The 23,363-nt window shown below is 37.9% G+C and overlaps 2 protein-coding genes across 3 annotated transcripts in view; one reads left to right on the top strand and one right to left on the bottom strand.

Moving 5' to 3' along the window:
- ctnna1 (catenin alpha 1) overlaps window positions 1–23,363 on the bottom strand; it is a 79,185-nt gene that overhangs the window by 30,946 nt on the left and 24,876 nt on the right. For both annotated transcript variants that reach the window (XM_022752103.1, XM_022752102.1), the window contains exons 8-9: window positions 6,611–6,691; window positions 6,208–6,360 (exon numbers count right to left, since the gene is read on the bottom strand). In XM_022752103.1, coding sequence (XP_022607824.1) covers window positions 6,208–6,360; window positions 6,611–6,691 — 234 coding nt within the window. The remainder of the gene's footprint in view (window positions 1–6,207; window positions 6,361–6,610; window positions 6,692–23,363) is intronic.
- On the top strand, window positions 12,131–13,917 carry lrrtm2 (leucine rich repeat transmembrane neuronal 2). Its single transcript, XM_022752104.1, has 2 exons — window positions 12,131–13,245; window positions 13,300–13,917. Exons 1-2 carry the CDS (start codon window positions 12,166–12,168, stop codon window positions 13,741–13,743), a joined length of 1,524 nt encoding a protein of 507 aa, XP_022607825.1. The 5' UTR covers window positions 12,131–12,165; the 3' UTR covers window positions 13,744–13,917.

Raw genomic sequence — 23,363 nt, 5'->3', positions numbered from 1 at the left:
AAGAGTGGCAGAGTGGATGAGTGTGTGAAGGATCCTCTCCTCATCACTCTCCTCAATTCTACAAGATTTTTGCTTGTAGAATTCTACAATTGTGCTGATGAGACGCATTTATGCCAGTGCACTGGTGATGCACAAAAACATTGATATAAACATATCCCACATCACTATGCAAACACATGCAGGGACCACAGGGAGAACATTCAGCAGCCCCAGAGGGGTGAGAGAGTGGGTACATAAAGAAAAACTGGGACTTTATTGAGAGACCTGTGTTTTTACTTTCATGATCTTTCACATAAGGTTTCCTCTTACTCTCACCACGATACCACTGGGAGAGCAGCCATTTCAGAATAAAGGGACTGTAGAGGAAGCAAAATAAGAAAATTCTACCCTAAAGTCAACTAACACCATTCCACTTCGCATCCTGTATCATACCATTTAAAGTGTCAGGGGAGTCAGAGTTTACCAAGTCTGTGCAAACAATTACCACCAGTCTTATAGTTATGTACAAACCTACACTTGTACAAGAATATGCATCTTATTCAGTGACAACAAACATCGTCAAATCACTTGAAATGAGGAAGGACCAGCATTTAAATTATGCTATCTGTGCAGATACACAAATCTTTATCATTATGGCCACATCACAGTATACAATTCTTGCCGTACTATCTCTTTAACTACAATTCAGTGCACACTGGCTTCGTAGAAATGCTGTGTGCAACTATGTATAATGTGATGTATATTATACAGATTAAAATAGATGAGATGACAAACAGAGCTTGTTGTGATCAGAAACGTGTACCACTACCGTCTCATTATTCCAAAATTATGCACTAACAGCACGTTCAATGAATCACACTGTGTCTCACATATCATGCAAAATCATTTGTTTTCTTCTTAATAAAAAGACTTTAATGCTTAGAAAATGCAGTCAGAAAGCTAAAGTAGTACAGCCAGACAGGGGTAGATACCAGATCGTAAATATTTCCCCTTGCCTGCCAGGAGAGGAAGGAGGACAGGAGGAGAGGAGGGGAAAGGAGGAGAATGTGTTTTGGAAGCTAAATACTTTATGCAATGTCATCGTTGTGCTAAATAAAATCAGAGGTAAAAATGTGCCGCTGTAGTTTTTTAGTAGCTCTCTTAGTAAAAAGGTTTGAAACTTGAGTGAAGGTCAGTTATGCTTAAAAATCTTATTTTTGTTTTGTCTTATTTTTAACAGAAAAACTTGTACATTGCTTCATATATCTACATTTCTCTGTAAACATGTATGATAAACAACATTTTATCCCAGTTTAATTATACTATAAAGAATTAAAAATGCAGAGCACGGTTCTCCCAGTAAATTCTGGCTTCCAACTGCTGATTACATTATTCCATTGGATCACTGGTCACACTCGATGGAGGTATCTCTACATCTTGACTTGTCATGTTGCAAATATCTATGACTATGACTTTTCACTCCAAAATTAATAATCAAAACAATTTTCCCTCAAAGCAAAAATCTACTTATCGACATAACATTAACAAACCTCCTATCTAATGTCACTGCCTTCCTTTTGCCAGGTTGAGAGTTTGAAGTCAAATTGAATCCATTTCATCATTCCCACCATTCTTCAGCTATCAATCTTAACATCTTCTCATTAGGATGAAGAGACACTTATTTTTTTGTCACAAGAAATTCATTCAAATGGATTTCCAGTATCTGATGAGGACATTACAGATTGCTGTTTATTCAGCTGCCTTTTCAGTTTACTTTTTCACTCTGCTAACTCAGTGCTGAAATCTCCACAGCGTCCTGGGCACACTGGGACCTTTAAGAAGATGGCCTTGAGGTAAAAACACTAAGCTCAGTCTATTTTTTCCTCTGCTCTTAAGATGATGAATTTCACTGCTTAAATGGCCTACAAACATTGGAAAACCATTAAACCACTAGATTTGGCAACAAATGTCGATATCAACATCTATTGCCATAATTTTCTTTCCAATGTGACTACATTTGAAGGGCTCTGTTGTCAGGTAAAATAATCTCGATTTTATTCATTCAGACATGAAGAGAATTTTATCATCATACAATTTCAGGCTGTTGTTTGATAGCTTCCACAAAGGCTATCAGTAAGATTTTTACGCTGCAAGTAAATGAAACCCATTAAGTGAAGCTTCTAATTTAGCTTTATTTTATGATATAGACACTAGGTTTCAAAAGACTGATGTTCTGACAAATACGCGTAGAGAAGAGGCCTACAAATGAATGTGGGTCAGTCATAATGTTGCTTTCATACAAATGTGTGTGAAGTAATGGACCATTTGCCTTTGGGCAGCCTACACTTGCACAACTCATGATGTCATACAAACAGAGGCTGAGATTGGTGGCACTTTTCTGTTCTTGCCTCTGAATAGAGAACATATTACATTTCCAACATATTCACTGGCTTTGTTTTATAAGTAACCAAACATTTTGTTTTTTTCTCACTCCCGGGTCCTCACAACATCATTCATTTACATCTGTAGTGTTTGGCAGAAGCTCTTTTCTTGAGCAACTTACAATACAGTTCAATACCCACTTTGCACAATGCATTTGCAGGGAAATGTCAACCATTTTTAGTCAGAGGTGAAAGCTAAGAGTCCTACTGTGACTTACCTATTGCTCTGCTGACTGCATTAATGTTGAATTGCTCTACAGGCATATTTTCCATTAGAGATGCACTGATCGATCAGCTGCCGATTGGAAAAGGCCAGTTTGCAGTGTGAAAGTCTGCGATTGGTGACCGGCTGATCAATCTCAGATATCAAATTTAGAATACTGGTCAAAATTACACTCATGGGCTAAACAATGGTTCACATCATGCACACAACGACACAGCCACACAGCCACACAGACACACCCAACATGCCGTCAACATGGAAATTCTTCACCGTGAATGAAGAAAAGACACAAAGCTCACAATTTGTAATACCTGTAAGGCCAAAGGAAATCATGGAAGAATAACCACAAAAACATTCAGAACAAACTTAATCGAACACAATTACCTCACTGAGAAATTTAAAGAATATAGCAAAAGCAAAGTGGCTAAAACTAGTGCCACATCGCTTATCTCACCTGTGCAAGACAGATATACTGCTGCTGCATCTCGCACACGTGTGTCCCCACCACAAGCGTTGCTGGCGTGCCTTGCATAATGGCCATCAATAGTGTAATAACAATAATAATGATAATAATCCATCATTGTCCATAAATCAGCCCAGAAAGTTGCAATCAGTGCATCTCTATTTTTCATGAAAAATGATTCAATGCTTGATTGTTCACTTAAAAATGATAAAATGCAACATTGGCTGCTCATAAAAGATCGCAATTCCTAGCCACAATGAATGCATTCTGGCATCAAACCCCTCTCATATTTCATTACAAACAATAAAATCACTTGGAATAATTACTACCATATCAACTTCTCAACTTTAACTGACTATTGCGTAATTGAAACCCTAAAATGGTATTTTAGAGAAGAAACTATGCATTTGTCAATTTACTAATAAAATCCTCACTACACTCAACTGAAATCTCTGAGACACATCTCTGCCTCAGTTTACTATGGCAAAAATGAATCAATGGCTGGTTGCATCTGTTCTGCCTCTACATTGCCTTTGGATGCAATCACGCCTCCTCTGGAATTCATTTAACATCTCAGCATACCTTAACATTAATTCAACGGTCTACATTAATGTCCTTTTTTGTGTGTGTATTATCTTGAAATGTTATTTGAAAGTGTTTATGAATTTCATATATATTTTAGTGGTGCCTTAATGTGAATTGACTGTGCCACTAAGAATTTTTACCCAAGATAAACAAACGCTTTCAAGTAAAAAAAAAAAAAAAAAAAAAAAAAAAAAAAAACACACTACAGATTCCTTGAGGGGTTTTTAACCATCTACAGTACATGGTTTTTAGTACAATGCTTTGAGTTTTATTGGTTACAACAGTGTAACTAGCAGAATTATGTTGGGATTTTTTATCATCCTTAATAGGGCTAAACGATTTGAAAAGAAATCATATTGTGATTATTTTGGCGGATATTGCGATTTCAGTTGGAATGGTCATTTTTGTGTTTCATTTTGACTGAAATTTTTTTTTTTAAAATGATGAGTGCTTTTGTTATATCTTGTACCAAACAAACATGTTTACACATTTTGGTACATCTGGAGAATATGATTTGTAGACCGGGCATCTCTGTAGCACCACAATGCATATGGTACTAACAAAGCACAACAATGTTGTGACACATTTTACCTTTCTCAAAAAAAAATTGCAGCTCCTGTGATTTAGATATTGCACTTGGCCATATTGGGATTTCGATTATATTTTGATTAATTGTGCAGCCCTAATCTATAATATTCTATAATTTTATAACCAAAACCTGTGTCCATACTGTGTTCTATTATCCTCATTTGACGAGTACCCCCGAGTTGCGCAGGAGTGCGAGGGCCCGTTCATCGCTGCTTGCAGCTTTAATTTAACTTTTGTTCACCCAATCAGTATCGTTTTTTTCTCAATGCATCATATACAGATATCATAATTCATGTTTGGCCAATTCTAAAGACACAGCACCTATATGCTATTCAATGGTGCTCCTTGGATATATAACCACAATCCTAATTTATATATGACAAAAAATACTTTTGCAGATGAATCATTACTGAGAATGGAATCAAACTAATGATTTAGGTAGAAATGTAAATTGGACTGGTAATAAAATATTTTGTCTAAAACACTTATAGCGAAAAAGTGAAACGTATGGCGGTACTTCTTGCAGTACATTTTTCCTTCAGTTTCATTGTTTATATTTAATTGGTGTATTGAGTACAGTTTGTTCTGTCACATGCACAGCTGAAAAACACTTTTATGACCTTTATCGTCTATGCTTAGATGGACACCACACAACTGCCTCTTTCAATGTTAATGGCGTCATTGTGAGAACTCATCATATCCAACTGCATTTAGCAACTGGGAAAGTATTTTCATTTAATGCGATTTATCCGTCACATGAGTAATTCTTAACCATAGCTGTTCTGCTTTGTTTTACTCATCCAAGTGTTATAAGCAGGAGTAGTACGCAAGCATTAGGGAAGTCCATCAATGTCATGCTCTAATGCCACTACTGACACTCTGGCCTTCAGGAACTACTTAAGGGTCTTCTCCCCAGTGTGGTCCCCTTTTCCCTCTGATGCTTCAGCGGTTTCACAGTAAATGCTTATGCTGCCCTGCTCTTTCTGAACTAACTGATCCAGCTACACTCATGGTCATCTGCCCATGGGGAGAAGTCACTTTCAAATGTCAGCATATGATGCTCTAACACAGGCATTCTAGAAATTGAAGGAATGACCACTAATAACGACAGATGATGTTTTTGTTAGCTTGTTGCTCATTGAGTCTATCACTTTGCCTTACCTTTGCATTTGCATTCTTGTTGCTATGTATCCAGCATTGGAGACATAAAAAACGTCTTTTCAAAAAGCATGCTCTATTAAGACATGAGAGCAGCTGCAGTAAAGGAAAAGAAGCAGGATGCAGTTTATCCTTTTTAAAGATATTTGGTTTTGTAAATATTACTATAGCACACGTGGAGTTTGTCAGTAAGAAGTCATACATCTATCTGTTGTGGCAAGGATTACATTTTTCCAGAGGTAGCATTTATCCTTGAGTTGTGATTGTTTCACTCTTTTAGTTCTGCTTAAAGATGTGATTTGTTGCTATAACCACAAATAACAATGTTCTGTTTGTCTGTTCACTATAGCATCACAACATCAGATTAGAGTCAGCATCGCCTTCAATTTACAAAATGCTGCTAGAAAGCTTTTGTGTGTGTGTTGTATGTCTCTCTTTCTCGCACGCACGCACGCACGCACCACACACACGCGCGCACGCACACACACACAGTGAAAGACGAAGACAGCGACCACAGAAAATAATTTTAGTGTTTACAGCTTTGTTTTCATTAGGGAAAAAAGATTCCAGATTGCTGTTTTCAGAGACCTTGTAATCCTAAAGTTGTATCACGAGGGATTCTCTGAGAACAGAGCCACAGAGAGAGAACACAGAAGCTGGATGAAGACTGATGTTTAGAATAAGCTAAGTTAAAATGTCCATGACCAATGGGACGGAGATGAAAAATATAAAATGTTCTATGTTTGGGTCACATCAGAATCCTACATTACCTCGATCAGCTTGTTGGCATGCTCACGGAACACCTGTGCATACTCCTTGACTTCTTTCTCGTTGCCATTCTTTGCAGCTTCAATCAGGACCAAGAGGGGAACATTGGTCTCCAGGAATGAGTCAGAGACATGGTCCATTACAGCTTTACGCAGCTGTGAAGTAAGAAACGAAACAGCACTGTTACAATAATACATCCCCTTGTGTATATGTATTGACATCTAACAGTTCAGCTTGTTCACCTGACTACATAGCATACCATCCCTTCATATACAAGATAAACACTATATTAGCTGAACTACAGATAAACATTTGCTCCTTGTGAAAAAATGATATAGGCTATATATTGTTTACATTAAAAGATTTGTGAGCGCAAATAAAGAGAGAAAAACAAAAAAAACAAACCTGTCTGCGAAGATCTCTGGTTTTCTTTGTCATCCTATCGATGGCTGTGTTCAGAGCATCACTCCTGTCCTTTCTTCCTGCCTGAACCATGAACATGGGAGAGGAGTTAAAGAGTTAGTACAGTGGCAGCTGTTTTCAACATTTTATTTGTGGATGCTTACATTGTGATGAGAGCAAGGATCACACTGAATTTAATCAATATGTGTCTCAGTGTGAAAGGATTAAACAATCTACAGACTATAGTGAATAAAGGCGAAAAGGACCAAATCTACAGACACAGTGTAGTCAGGATACGTTAATGAACCTGTATCTCTACTATATGGTTCCTTTAGCTGATTCGATCCCTTTCTTGCTTTCTCTTTTTTTCTTTAACTTTTTTTTAGACAGTTAGGGTAGTTGGACAACTAAACATTGTTTTAACATTTGTGTGTGTGTTCGCTACCTAAAATGATAGAATTTGCAGTAGGTTCTCTAAAAAGAACTGCAATGTGTGGCCTTTTTGTGCAACTGCTGTAAGATTAAAAACTGGCAAGTCAGCTGTAAAAAAAAAATTGAAAAAGATTCTTTCAAGAACTTTCTGCATGAGGTTAATATTCTATGCTGTTAGATGCTGGTGAGTATATATATATCAGAATGTTTAGTTTGATATTAATTAATATGTTTGAATAAAGTTATAAGGGCTGCATCATGTGAAGGACCAGACATAAAAATAAATTAATATTATTCATTCATTCATATGGTGTTGTAAGTTTGAATTAGAGTAGAGGTGATATTCAAATTTTAGTGCAGCTAGTGCTCTGCAGATATGCAGCCTGATCCATTTCTGATCCTTTCATTTATTGTAAATCATTGTGCTCTGGGTAGACCAGCTGTCAAAATCGCCCGATTGCTCTCTGTAAAACACAGGAATCATTTTCTAACTCGTGGCATTGAGAGTGAACTATGGAGCACACAAACAAACAAAGGCCAACAGTTTCAATTAATAATATACACACACTGAAAGCATTGCATCAGTAAAAGGAACAGCTGCTTTGGGTTAAAAAACAACTGATTTGCATCTGTATCAGTGCGGCATTCCATGCGCACCACATCCACTGAAATGTTAAAAGTGCTGCTGTTGTTTGCAAACTGCATTTATATCTGGAATTTAATTGCATAATTAATTCATGGACACATCAAGAGAGGGTATCCAAATCATGTCCAAGCCTTCCCACCACTGCAACTCTGTGAGTACTGTAGAGACAACTGCACAATATATTAGAGTAAACCTTTGAACGCAACATGTGACGATTCTAAATATTTAACATCTCAAATAAGGATATGGGACTAATAAAATTTGATGATTTGGGCACCCCTAATTTTAAATAGGTTTGTCTTAGTGTTTTCTATTATTTCTAAAATCCATTTGCCTATCCAGTTGCCTAACTAAAATTGTACTGTAAGAAGTTATTCGTATAGCTCAATGTTACATAAACTTTTTTTCTGGAACCTGGAAACACTGTTCTCAACCAATTAAGGTTTGACTTGTGAGAAAGAGTTGACTTCCTAACATTGTTACCAAGCAAAAACACTTGACACACTGACTATGTTTGGGGAGAGGTTGACATGCTGACAATCATGTCAGCATTTTCAAATAGCTGTGTTCATCCCCTTCAACCTGAGACCAGTGTTTTAACAGATCTCCATTTAAGGGCATGAAACACACCATCGTGGAAGCTGTTTGCAGACGGACATCCAGAGCTAAGATGAAAAAGTACAAATTTATATCTGTGGACATGTTCTACTGCTAATAAATAAAATGCAGCTGTACAAACGTTAATTGCTGTGACAACCGAAATAAAAATGTTAAGTAAAACTGAAAATAATGTTCTAATCTCTTGTCCACATTTGTATTTTTTCTCATATTCAATGAGAAATTTCTGATTAAAAGGTTACAATTTACTCCACATGGCTAAATGTGCAAATTATGTACAGTATCACTGCAACATACTGGCAGTAGTCACACAGTTAAGCACTAGGCAGGAGTCAAAGCTCTAACCACTGCTCCCCACTGAGAGCAGAGATGTTCAGTCACATTCTGCAAACTGCTCAAGCAAAAACTTAACATCTAAAACTTTCAGGAGGGATGGAGCGAACGAGAGAAAGAGAGTGAGAGACAGACAGATAGATGGACAGATAGTGGAGAATAATAAAATTAGAGCAAAATTAGATGAACAGGAAAGGGCAACAGAAAAAAAGGCAAAGATCCAGTTGGACTCTGGGCTGTTCATCCCACTTATAATGCTTAAATCAACTGCGACATAACGCCATGGATGGCGGTGGCACTGACCTACCCCCATCCCCCATTGCCCCTTGCCCATTGGGGGGTTGTGTGCATAGTTAGGGGCTGGGGGGCTCCAACGGCACTAATCCCCTGTGATTTTGTGCCGACTGGATGCAGTGCTGTGGTAGGGCTTTAGTCTGCTCTGCCCCTGCTCTCTCAATCCTATTTCATTCATGCCTAGCCTATATTTCATTTCCACGCCAGAGGGTTCTAAAGCACTTCTTCAGGTGCTTATTATGGAGGCAGTTTCTCTGCGGCATCTTTTATGATACTCAAGTGAGTCTCTATCCATCTCCTTCAGGACAGATTTAGGAACATCCCTTCTCTACAAAACCACTAGTCCACTGGATTATAGAAAAATTCAATGGAAATAAAGTATGCTCCGAGAGTCAAATGATCACCGAGTTCTGTGATATTGCTTTTTGATATTTCTGCAAGTTCAGTTAATTGGATGTCCATTTATAATTTTTTGTTTATCTATTTATTTTTCTAATGCTTTTTAAACAGCTTGAAGTCCAAATGGAAAGCTAACACCCATCAAATAGAAGGAATATCCATCATGCCCCCTGAGAGTTAAGCGGTTTTTCCCCATGTTTTCCACTCTCACATTCTACTGAGGCGTCCCAGTGAGACATGTAATCTGGCACAATAAATGTGGAGAATGGCAGCGGCATGCTGGTCAGCTGACCTCAAAAGTAACAGCCAGATGCATGTGTTGTCTTATGATCTGAGAATTATGCAATAAAATTAATTGGGTTAAATTGGGAGTAAAATTTGGTACCATCAATATTTTAGGTTCTCTACACAGTTCAGTGATTTTGTGATGTTAATTTAGCTCTTCAGTATATACTTTTCAATTATAAAAATAAAAGATTTGTTTCAGTTAGACACAGTGGGAATTTAACAGGAGTTAAAATCCATGTAATATAACAACACAGTAAAATAATCAAAGAAAAAAGTAGAAAGGGGTGTGGCTATCTCCAGCAATCTGAGGTTATGTTTATGTAAAATATGCTTTTGTGAAGTAAGGAATGACAGCTTTAAACTGCTTTAAATCTAGCTCATTGCAATTACTTTCACACCCATCTCCACCCACATTAAATAATTAAGGAAAAGTCTGAATTTTCATGCAGTGCAGAACAGACATCACATTCTGTTTAGCACTCTAAATGGTGCTGAAATATATCCTGCTTTTAACAAAACCATAAATCAAACCATTTGCTCAATATCAAAGAAATACCGTTAACAGCATTTTAGTTACTTTGATCTCACCTTATGTATCAAACCATCAAGCAAGTATTCGGCCCCGTCTATTACATGTTAAAAGCTAGCCTAATTTAACTTCAGAGCAGCTGGCCATACATCATATGCCTGTGCTCAAAAATTAAAGCACTGCACTCAGGATATGTAAATTATGAATATAAGCCAGACACCCTATGTTACCACTACTATAGCATACTACTATGGCAATGCAGCACACCTTTGTTCAATCTTGCCCATGTTTATCTTGCCACATGTTACAAACAATATTTTTCTTTGTTATACTGTTTTGTTTATGTCTCGGGTATATATTCATACAGAGCACATGTAGAACAACGGCAAGGCGAGGCTGAGATTTACAGCTGTGGTTAATTTCAACAGCAAGCTGCTGCAACACGTTCAAGATATCAATATTCCGATGGTGACGAGCCAGTGGGAGGGAAGGGGGGATGCCAGAGGGAGGTGGAGGAAGACTGAGGTGCACAAGCAGTGTGTATGAGGCAGAGAGCAAGTGACTGAGCAAGAGAGTGAGAGGGTGTTTGTGTGAGTGGGAGGGAAAAAGAGAGAGAGAAACAGTAGTGATGATCGACGCCAGGCTGCCACCACTCTGTAGCAGTGAGTGGCTGCAACAAAAAGCTCAGAATAACATCCCTGACTCCCTGCTCTGCTTTTTTCTCTCTCCCTGCGTCTCAGCTAGCAGACGAGGGCTCCGCTCACAGCTCTGCAGAGGCTATGCTGAGACTGAGCCGGCATCGGAAGCAGGATCTCTGGCTGCCATCAACAAGTTAGGGTTGGAAGAGCACAGCCATGAAAGAGGAATGCTTGATCTTCAATTAACCATTTGAGCTGACATCATTGCGGTGGAAGGGAAACAAAAGGGTAAAAAAAAGAAAAAGAAAAAAAAGGAGAAGGGGGGGGGGGTCTGTTCACCGGAGTCGCTCTGGATGCAACTGATCAACTTAAAAAAAAATATATATAAATATTTATTTCAAGGATTCGTGGGATGAAGGAAAAGATTCAACCCTTTCTTTGAGCTTGGATTTTAAAAGGACTCTGAGTAAAATAACAGGAATAAACACAATCTTGGGACATGGAATTTCATATTTTGTTTCATTTGGGTGGGCTCAGAATTGCTTTATTTCCAAAGAGGCTGATTCCTTTTGTGCTTACTCAAAAGGGTTTTTTCCCTTTGGATTTTTCTTCCATCTGGTTGCTCCAAGAGTCTGCGGAAAAGGACAGTTGAATGCAGCCTCCGATGTGCACAAAAGAATGGGTAAGTTAGCCCCTTTATACGGCAGGTCGGGACATGAATAGGGAATACAAGTAAGAGCACAGGAGGCTGAGGACTAAAAGCTCTTCAGTCTAGTCTATTTACTGCAATTGTCCTTCATTTTCTTTCTTCACTGACACATGAGTTGTGAATATATACTTTTTAAATACCATTAGTATTTTATACCAGATGTCTTGAGTGACAAAAAAAAAAACTTGATTGATTTAAAAAAGAAAAACCTAAAGATTCCAAGTACAACAGCATACTTGTGCTGCTCAAAAAGGAAAAAAAAAAAAAAAACATGACAAAATTGATAAATGACAGTTATGAGAAATTTAGTATTTATAGCATTAAATTACAGAGCACAAAATATGAAAAAAATATAATTAAAGGAGTGGAAATAAAGTCCAGCTCATGATCATTAGATGTCAAAGTAAATGATATCTCCATTAAACATAAGCTCAAAGAAATCGTGTTTGTTTAAGTTGTCAATGTAAAATACCTAAACCGACGTATGTATGGGAAAGAACAAGAGCACACAAAAAGCACAATCGCCACCATGAATTAGTAATAAGTGCTCTGCAGAGATTAGCTTTCCCGCCCCACAGTTCATTTTCTTATCTTTGAACCCACCCAGGTTTCCATTCAAGGTGGCCATTGGTGGGACCTGCACCAGCGGCTCTGTGTCTGTGTGTGATCAGCATGCTCCTCGTGTGCCTGCTGCCTCCTGCATCGTGCACAACCTGCCCTCAAAAATGCCGCTGTGAGGACCTGCAGTTCTACTGCGACACCCAGGGGCTTCAGGCACCCCCAGATGGTGTGGACAAGGGGGCCCTGGGGTTGTCACTACGCCACAATAGCATCACTGAGCTCAGCCCTGATCAATTCTATGGATTCAGCCAGCTCACCTGGCTACATCTAGACCACAACCAGATTACCACAGTACAAGAGGATGCCTTTCAAGGGCTCTACAAGCTGAAGGACCTCAACCTGAGCTCCAATCGTATCACCAAGTTGCCCAACACAACCTTCATCCACCTCATCAACCTCCAGATACTGGACCTGTCCTTCAATCAGATGACTGCATTGGAACCAGAACTGTTTCATGGACTGAGGAAGCTCCAGATACTCCATCTTCGTTCCAATTTACTTCGCACCACACCTGTTCGGGCATTCTGGGACTGCCGCAGCCTGGAATATCTTGGCCTGAGTAGCAACCGTCTACGGAGTCTGGCTCGGAATGGATTTGCTGGGCTCATTAAGCTTAAAGAGCTCCACTTGGAGCACAATCAACTGACCAAGATCAACTTGGCCCATTTCCCTCGCCTTGTTGCCCTGCAGTTTCTATATCTTCAATGGAACAAGATCAGCAATCTCACATGTGGCATGGAGTGGACCTGGACCACTTTAGAGAAGCTGGACCTCACAGGAAATGAAATTCGTGTCCTGACAGCTGATGTGTTTCAAACGCTGCCAAATTTAAAGATTTTGCTGCTGGATAACAACAAACTAAGCAGCCTGGATCCCCAAGTCATGGATATGTGGCAGTCTCTGGGCACCATTGGGCTGTCTAGCAACCTTTGGGAATGTACCAAAAGGATTTGCTCTCTGGCCACTTGGCTAAGCACCTTTAAGGGAAGGTGGGAACATTCCATTCTCTGCCATAGTCCTGAATATGCCCAAGGTGAGGAGATACTTGATGCTGTTTATGGATTCCAGCTTTGCCAGAATTTTTCAGCACCAGTTGTTCAGACCATTAGTACAACCACAGACGCTACTACAGCTGCAGAGATCACAAGCTCCTTGTTTGGAATTATGCAGCCGACCCCCACACAGGACTATGCAGAGGATTTTGGGAGCTTTACCACAGTCACTACCACAACAACCACAACACAAACACCACGCACTGCTCAAGCAACTACCGCTACATTGGAAGAGGCAGCTGTAACGGACGACTTCTCAGCAATGGACAACACTGTTATGACTCATAGGGTTATCATTGGAACTATGGCCCTTCTATTTTCATTCTTTTTCATCATTTTTGTTGTGTATATCTCACGGAAGTGCTGCCCTCCCACCCTGCGTCGGATACGCCACTGTTCGGCTATACAGAACCGCAGACAGATGAGGACCCAGCAGCGGCAGCCTATGGCAGATCTAGCTACACAGGTACCCTATAATGAGTATGAGCCCAGCCATGAAGAAGGGGCACTCGTGATCATCAATGGCTATGGGCAGTGCAAGTGTCAGCAACTGCCTTACAAAGAGTGTGAAGTATGAACTCTTATTTATTCCTAGAGCATATGGTTTGCCATTTGACCATTTCAGATGATACAGGGTTTGCTTTTTTGATTTTTTTTTTCCAGTTAATGTAAAAAGCATAATTTCTACAAGTGAGATTTGAGAATATGTGAGAAATGTTGAATGCTACAATGACAGAGGTTGGACATGACAGTTTAGGGATGAGGTAGAGATAGTCACAAATTTATTTTTCTATGAATGCAAGGTTGTTCATATCAGGCAGGGGGCAATCATTTTAAACAAGAAAATTGTAAACTGTGAGATTTGTCTCCACATTGTCTCTATATTCTGCAGCACAGAGAAAATACTTAGCCAAATGGCCCTCTGCTAACGGAATACATTAAGTGGAGAAATGTGATTTACATCTTATTTCTTTTACAAAGTAAAATATTTGAAATCATGTTTCTAAATGCACCACAGGCACTGTAAGCCAATCACTCAATCACTGGGTCAAATGAATTGGATCAGTTATCAGAATGTTTTTGATTTACAGTTTCATTGTTTTGGAAGTATACATTATACATTAAAGGCTACTAAGACCAAACTCAAATTCAGAATATAACTGGAAAATAAATGTCATTATTGTTATTCTGCTACCAATAAAAAATCCTCTCTTGAGGAGAGAAGACCCTACAATTCTATTCAGTATACATTAATGATATTACTTTTGCCAAATCAGAAATGAGTCAATTGGGCAAGTCTATAACCTTCCATCAGATCAAAAGGCTCTCAGTGTTTCCTGCAGAATTTATTTGGACAGCCCACCCCAAAAATAGCTGTCCTTAGCAAAGAAAAAGGATTATTTTTTGTTTTGGAATTTGGGTTTCTTCCAAAAATGTGTCAGTGCAAATGCAACTAAAAGTGTACACTGACTGAAATGACTGCCGGAATGGTAAATTTATGTTCAATTATATAAATTGGAAAAATGACCTCTTTAATCAGATGTTAGCTCGTAATTGCAATGCTGTTTGCAACTGACTCTCAAGTTGTTGGGGGTTGGAGCTCCAGCCCATGGGGGGCAACTGCCACAAATAAATTCTCAACCTGTGGGAAACACTAAGCACTGTTCATCTGTAGTTAATCTCCAATATGCTACACTGCTTAGCAAAACAAATGGATGTCTTCCTCACCTTGGACATCAAGAACAAAATTATTAGACGTTTAAATGTTCCATGACTAGTACATGGATTCTCTAGCATCAAAATGCAATACACACTGTGACCATAATATTTCGAACAGTTTCACATACGAAGTACAGTTTCTTGATTTGCTATTATATAGCAGGATCAATATACAGACAAGCTAGTGTGAGATTTGAGGGTAGCAAGTGAAAGGGTACTGAACAGCGCAAATTCCAGATAGGAGAGCATTTCACTCTGAAAATAAAGCCTTTCTCAGTGGCCCAGGCTCTTTACTGCTTACACTCTAATCAGGACTGACAGGCTCAAGATTGAACCAATTAAGGCAAGGCAAAAAGAATCTAATATTCTGTCACCCACACCAGTGATCCAGCAACATTTAGCTTGTTCAGCCACTCAAAAATAGCTCTAGTAGAATCATCTTCCACACCACACAAAAACATCATTGAACCTTTTATTTTAAGACACTGCTCTTATTAGGGATACTGAGTTGTCATTTACAGTCTTAAAATGGGGTTAGGGTGAATAATAAATATTAAAGCAGTTCCTTGGTTAGCAGTCATGAGTGTCAAGTTAAACTGTGGTCAATACCCTGAAAGCAAATGGAGATCCAGTGATAAGCAAACAGCAAGCCTGGGTCAGGACACATTTGTATGCAGCAGGGAGAGGATGTGCATTAGCATCAGACTAAAGCTGCTGCCGCAGCTCCGCACTTCTTTGTGTTCAGTTTGGTGGTGGGGGCAGGGTGAAAGAGAGAGGAATTGATGGGACGATGGCGAGGGGCAACTATGGGGTAATGTCGTAGTTTATCAAAACCAACGAGCATCTCTCTGGCTAAGTAAAGGTAGTAGAGAATGTAATGATGAATACTGACTGATAGCACCTTGGGCTTGAAATGCACACTGACCACACAGCAGCAGCAGTTTTACTACTAGTGAACTGATGAGCTGTCCAATGTTAGAACAGTGAAAATACAAGTAAAATTCTTCACATTGGAAATCGGAAGATGGCATTTTCTCGACAAGTCAACTTTCGGCTATGTTTAACATAGTCCATCAAGATGGCAAGATGTTTCTGAGAGAATAGCATCTTGAAGTGAAATATAGGTTTTGAGCAATTAGGATGCAGTTGGTTGGCTGGTGCCCCCTAGAGGTAGCCAGGGGGTACGATTTGTGGCTTTGTCTCAAATTTGGCTTCAAACTTCTAAATGAATGTTTGTGTCAATGTTTCTCTGCACATGCTCATAGGATGCATACAACATCTTCTAAGAAAGCGTGTAAACCAAAAATTGTTACACTTCACATTTGAATTCAATGAAAAACATGCAGACACTGATCATACCGATTTCCAAAGCCAAGCACCTCCACTTTCTTTCTAATTTTATTTTCTTCCAGCTTCGCACTGCTTTTACTATTGCCCTTCTAATCTGTCTTGCATGTTCAAAAGTCAAAATTGAGTTGAATATTTCTTAATGTCATTCAGCAAACATTATGGAGAGACCTCATTTTTGATAACGCAGTAATGGGGATGTGTGTGGAATTCCTATAAAGTTCTGTCAATCATTTGACATTTCACTGTTTAAGACAACGGTTGTACTAAGTGACTGAAAATCCACAAAATTTGTAGAAATATGCATCCCTTTGCACTCTGGCTCTTTGTAAACTGTTTTTGTTTCCTCTTGTCATCCTCTAGTCCTGGTCCCCACCCTGCCTAAAAATAAAAAAAGAAAAAACAAGTGAACCAATCCCCTCTCTCTTACCCAACCTCTTTGTGCAAAATGGATGCTTTTCTCTTCCCATTTTCCTTTTGTATTGTAATATGTACAATTTCATATCTGTATAGTGGATAAGATGTGCCAAACTGAAAAAGAAAAAAGAAAAAAAAACATTTTCCCCTCAAAACATATATTTTTTAAATAAAATGGTTATAATTTACACAGTGTTTGCTAAATGATGGGTGCTCACAACATGGTTTGGTCTTTCTTTACATTTGGGTTCAATGTATAAATCTTAAGCTTACGAAAAAATCCCACCAAATCAAACCCAACCCTTGATGAAGTTGGTATGCAATGGTATATTGTGAAAACTATGATACATGTTCAGTTTCTAATATGATTTTTTTTCTAGTAACAGTTTAAATCACTAAAATTTAAGAGATTAATTCAAGTTCTCGTCCACCAATGAACACCAACACAATGATTAGATCATCAAGTTTAAAAGTCAATGTGATTTAAAATAAAATCTATGATGTTGTTTTGCAAAACTCATGTTTCACAAAAAAGTAGAAAGAGACTTCTGCGGACCCCTAAAAACAAATGAGTGGATCCAAAGTATTATCCCTATACCAAACCAAACCTTGAAAACCCTGCCTTAAGGCAGAGTGATGGAGTGTTTTTACAGTTATGAATGTGAACATTTAAATTTAAATGAGAAGTGTAGACAAACCAATTATATTTTTTTCAATCAGTTGGGTAGTTGTTTAGTCTATTAAGTGCCAGAAAATAGTGGAAATGGCCATCCAAGCATTCCTATAACCCAAGGTAATGTCTAACATAATAACCCTAACTGAGAGGTATTGAATTATTAATGATATCTACAACAGAGAAAAGTTAAATCTTTACATTTAAGCAGATGACAGCAGCAAATGTTTTAGATGCATTTTATAATTGATTAACCGACTCTCAATTTCAATGGGTTTGTCATGCAAAGAAAAAACAACATACTGAGAAATGTCACAGATATTCACAGACATCAAGATTCTGAAAAAATTTAAGATTATGAATTAGGTGCCTAGTTGTCATCAGGGTGTTCGCTTGCAGTTATCATTTAAGGCTCCACTGAACTACATTTTTATGGTGTTTTGCAATATGGCAACACATTGTTTTTATATAAATCTGGTAAAAATCAATACAAGATTAACAATAGCAAAACTTGCATTTCCTCCCTTGTATAAGATTTGGGATGCATGTTCAAGTGTTGAAGAATAGTAATAACTGTAGCATCTTAGACAAATTGACCGTATGACATTGACACTGGTCAATTATCAATTTGGTTGCTCAACTGATTAAAAGTTTTAATAAATTCAAACTATACTCACTACATTTAAGTACTGTGAGGCAAGCAACACTTTCAGATTTGTTTTTTTTTTTTGGAACAAGGAGAATTGAAAGGACTTTTAAAAAGCTGGCTTTTTACCCTGAGGTTTTGCAAAATGGACATGCAGAAATGACCTGCACAGGTACAACTTTGGGTTTTCAAAGTTAACAGATTGTATGCATGTTAATGAAGATAAAACCACAAATTCAAAATGTAACAGATTCACAAACTGAAGCTGGGTGATATCCACCAGGAAAGTTAGATAAGCCAAGCATTTTGCAATTTATGTGTGGATATATTCATGATCAAAGCATAAACTTTACCTCATCTATAGAAAATATGAATTGTTTGTTACAGCATAAAGGTCATAGTCATCTATTCATATACTGATGAAAGAGACTACGTAAAAACTTGTTCGCCCATTTGAGGGAAAAGAATTGCAGTTTTCTGCATGTTATGTTCACAAAGTTAGATTGCAAGAAGAGAAACCTCCAAGTGTTACGTGGTAAGTCGAAGTTATATATTTTTTTTTAATGAGACAATTCATAGATGTGACATCTAATGGAGATCAAGAGCAGCTTGTGCACCACTCCATGAGTCTGACTTATCTCAATGAAAAATTTGTGAATAAACTACACAAAGACTATTCAAAATTTTCACTGTGCATCAGATGAAACATTTCAACTTTTATTTCTGTTTTTGTTTTGGACTTGGTTTTAACAAAAATGATTTGCAAAAAACTATTAGAGTCTCTATTCCACAATAACAAATCTAAAGTATATGGAGAAGTTAGAGGTAAAGAATGTAGTGTCAATCTATATCAGTTTCATCAATCTACACCTCAAATACCCCATTATGATAAAGCCAAAACACAATATTAGAAAAATTTGCAATTTTCTTTGTCACAGAGTTGACCAAGAACGCAATGATCACTCTGGTTGAACTTCAGAGATGCTGGAGATGGAGATGAACGTCCAGAATGATGTCCAATTCTATGCATTATGTCTGAAAGGAAACCAACCATTCTGCATACTTGTGTCAATGTGATATTTCAATTTTTCTTTTTAATTGATTTGCAAAAACTTGTGTTTTGGCTTTGTCATTATGGCACCCTGAATGTAGACTGATGAGGGGAACATTTTTTTTGAAGGGGTCTGAATACGTGCACTATATATCCAACTGATAACAATTATAGTATATATGTAGTGACAATGTTACATTAATACATATCATGCTGCAATATGTAGTTTACATGCCTATGGGATACTATTATAGGATCTACAAAACAGAATAAGGAACCCTTAAAAAAGAAATTGCGATTGACAGTTCATTTTCTTAAAACACAGCGATTATTCTGTTGAACTTTTTTTTAATTTTTTTTTTTTTTTTTATTAAATTGGCTTTACCATTTTCATTGTATATTGTGTAGCTGTATTATGTAGGAATCTGCTCGGATCACAACATGATATGGGAAGATATCTAATACACCACAACACTGTCAGGAAATCCAAGCTGTTCCAATTCACCAGAAAGATAAGTGTTTCTTTTAAAAGGTCTCAGGTAGCCAGTTTCAGGTAGACAAGTTTACTGATATAGTTTAATTTAATTAAAGGCAACTTATGTTATGGTAAGCAGTTTGGAGTTTTGAAAGATCCAAAGATTGTGAGGAATATAGGCAGACATGGCTTACAATTGTCAGAACCACTTCAATTTTACCTGGTCTTTTTTGATGAGGTCTACAGAAAGTAAGCTTCGGTAATTAACCTTAGAGTGTACCCAGGCGGGGGAGGCACTAAACTGATGAGTCTGACTGCATGGCCTCTGTAGTCTGCAGGGTTCAAGGACTCAGAGCTCATGTATGCTTCAGGTATTCATTATGAGGCTTCCAATAAATCTAGAAAATGCTTAGGAAGGACATATTGATCTAGACTCTCATCAGCAAATACCACCCTAATGTATTTATTGCTTCACACATTTAAAGCCATTCCTCAACCACATCATTGAGGGGATTTGAGCGCAAACAATAGAGATGAGCAAAACAAAAGTCCCTTTAGAGTCTGTGGACATGGCTAACTGCAAGATGCTGAACTTTCTTGTTGACCTTTTTGGAGAAGATGGCAACTTTGCTTCACACAAAAAGAGGTCATTTTGGTTCAATTAAAAAGCACCCAAATAAGAAAAATCCAGGCACTCATTTGGCAAGTCTGCCGTTGCTGCCTTCTATCAAGAAGGCAACGTTGTTAAACATACTGCTGAAAGCACTTGCTTTAAGTAACAGCATTGACAGTTCCACCTAATGTCTAGACAAACCTTGTTTTCTGCACACAATATATGGATGGCAAACAACAAATACATTGTTACCATGAGGTTACTCCAGGTGCTTTAGTTCTACTATAGTTCAAAGATATGCAGGTCAGACGACCTGGGAACACCTGCTACCCACAGGTGTGAATGTGAGTGACAAAGCGTTTGTGTAGGTGTGTTAGCCTTGCGATAGTTTGGTCCCCTATCCCCTGTCAATGGCATATATTGTATCTCACTGAATTTGTGCTTGAATAGGCTCCAGTCCCCTGGGCCCTGAGCACAATATAAGGTGTAGATAATGGGTGGATGGATACTGTTAAATGTCGTAAAAAATATTTAACATCTTGAATATGTGTTGAACACAACAAAGTTAGAAAACCAGGTATAGAAATGTGCATAATCTTTTTTTTTGCTTAACATAATAAGGTGAAGCAAATCCCATTCTCCATTGTCATTTAATATTAGAGCTGTGAACACAGTAATTTCCTGTTGCCATGGCCAATGCCATGTCTGATGAAAACAAAGGGACTTGCTACAGCTGAGTATCTGAGCGAATGTGTGTGCGCGCGTGCGTGTGTATTAAAACATGCATAGATGTGGTTTGCCTTCCAGTGAGACACATTCATCACAGCTCAATTCACTCCAATTCAGTCTATCTCACCTCCAAACAAATGTAATTCTCTGGCTCAACACACCTGCAAACAGCAGATTCTAACTTTCTTCACTCACATTTTCAACAATGGTTGTGCCACTGGCTGGAGGACAATTGCCTATCAGTTTTATCGGGGTAAGAAAGAGTCTCAAAGTGTACAACAGTCAAAACATTTTTTAAATTTGATTTGATTTGATTTGTGTATGTGATAGATAAATGTATTAGCGTTCCTTGGAGAGTGGAACAAATGGAACAATATATCTCAGTTTAAAGTGGCTAGAATCAATATTTTTATATCAACAATGGTTAACATGACAACTTGTATGTGACTGAACCAATAGAGAATCATCATCCAACTCTGCAGTTTCCCACAGCACTATGGAGTTTTGTTGAGTCTTTCAACTTATGGTTTTGGTTTTCCAGCTCAGAACTTTCCTATTTTGGTTCAGTCTCACCGCTGCCCTTAGCTTCAATAAAGTCCACTATATGCAATGTATAAACAAGCAACTGTTTGCTAAGGAGTTTGCCATTCCAGCTTCAGAGATGATAACCAGTCAGTGTTGTGTCTACAGTTCATCTCCACCTCTACCCTGTGGCCGAAAATATATATGAACTATTACAGGTTTAATCTTAAGCATGACATGGCCTTTATGTTAATGTAACAGCATTCAATTCAGACCTCAGCTGTGTGGTAAGCATTACAGAAATGTTACTAACCCAGAAAGATGCCCTGCGAAATTTCTATGGAAAACTAAAATGGGGGCTTATTCAAACTGACAGACTGATGTGAAATGTACAGTATTATTATTTAAGTGCATGGGGAAGTTAACATTTTTGCTGTAATTCATAAAGTGTTAAAGTGGTCTCACAGAAGATAAGAAACTAGTTGTTTTTTTTTTTTATATCATAACTGATTTGGTGCAAAAAGGATTGGACCTAAAAAAGGATTTGGTACCCTGACAACAGAAGACATAGCATTCAGTGTTAGATTAAAATTGTAGTTACTGTGTTGTGGTTTTTAACTGACACCATTAACTACTGGCATTTCAGGTTCCATGCACTGAGCTAAAGCCCCTGCACCAATATGACTACGAGGAGGTAAATATTACCACCTCATGTCACAAATGATAAGATTTACAAGTGCTAATTATAAGGTATCTTACTAAAACATACAATTATGTCTAATATAGCTGTAAGACAAAATGAGCGACTTTTAAGACTCCATTCCCGTATTGTACCAGCTCTACAGTCATGCTAAAAAGTCTGCATTCCATGCTAAAATGCATAATATAAAAAAATTTAAAGAATGCAAAAGATCATGGGCAATATTAAGTATATTCCTGGGTCATCAGGATTTAGTGTGTCAATGACAAATATCTGATCAAAATACATGCTGCTCAGATCCCATCTTCATCCTTATAGCTACAGGTTTTGTCAGAATTCAGAATTTTCGTCTCAACCAGCAGAAGCTGATATTTCTTTTCAAAGAATTTTCAATGGGTGTAGGCTAGACTGAAATTCCAAACACAAGGAAAGTTAAGGGGGAGCCTTGTGTGTTAACTTCCTTTATTTATTGTTATGAATTTACAAAGTACAGTAAAATATAATTGAGATGCATGTCTGAAATCTGTAAAACTGAAAGATTGATTGTAGAGCTGGACATTGGCGATGAACTCCTGATTCGATTTCCATCCAGAAAGTCCAAAATCGATTAATTTCGATTCACTAGCCTTTCATTATATTGGTGATAATTCACTTACATCAGATAAATACCAAAGTCGCCTATAGCACTTCTCAGAATTTATCCAGGAAACTTAAATTTCCTATTTATGAAAAACAATTGAGCAACATTAATAAAAGACCAGGACAACTTACAAGGACATCATCAATATGCATATCTTCAAAAACAAATATCATCTCGTAAAGCTACGCATGGACTGTCAGTAGTAGATACTTCAACTAAATAGAGCACATTCATTTTAATGATCACTTTGAGCAACAGACAAAACTGAAAAGTCTGCTCACTAATTCATCTGCACTGTTTGTCTTGACAACACATCAGCCTGATATCTGCAGACAGCTGTTAGCTAGTGTCAGCTCTGGCAGAGATGGAGTAAGTAAAATGCACACACTGGTCAGTCGACTTCCCTCTCAAAGATGCGATCTCTAGACCTACTATTAGATCACCAGTGTCAACTGACCATCCTGACTTAGCACAAGACTGTCGTACGAGACTGGCTAAAATAGCCAGCTATTATTTATGTTCCTTTTTAAAGTGAAATAGCTTTTTTGTGGATGTTGTAATGACTCTAGACATTTTGCACATCACACAGCCCTAAATGAACCCCTTACAACTGACCACTGCCTATACATAACTTTTAGTGCTGATGTACAGTTTCCCAAAATGGT

The sequence above is a fragment of the Seriola dumerili genome, unplaced genomic scaffold (genome assembly GCF_002260705.1).
Source record: "Seriola dumerili isolate Sdu_G_001 unplaced genomic scaffold, Sdu_1.0 BDQW01000161.1, whole genome shotgun sequence".
NCBI lineage: Eukaryota > Metazoa > Chordata > Actinopteri > Carangiformes > Carangidae > Seriola > Seriola dumerili.
Note: the sequence above shows the minus strand (reverse complement) of the source record. Positions and strands in the feature narration are given on the sequence as shown.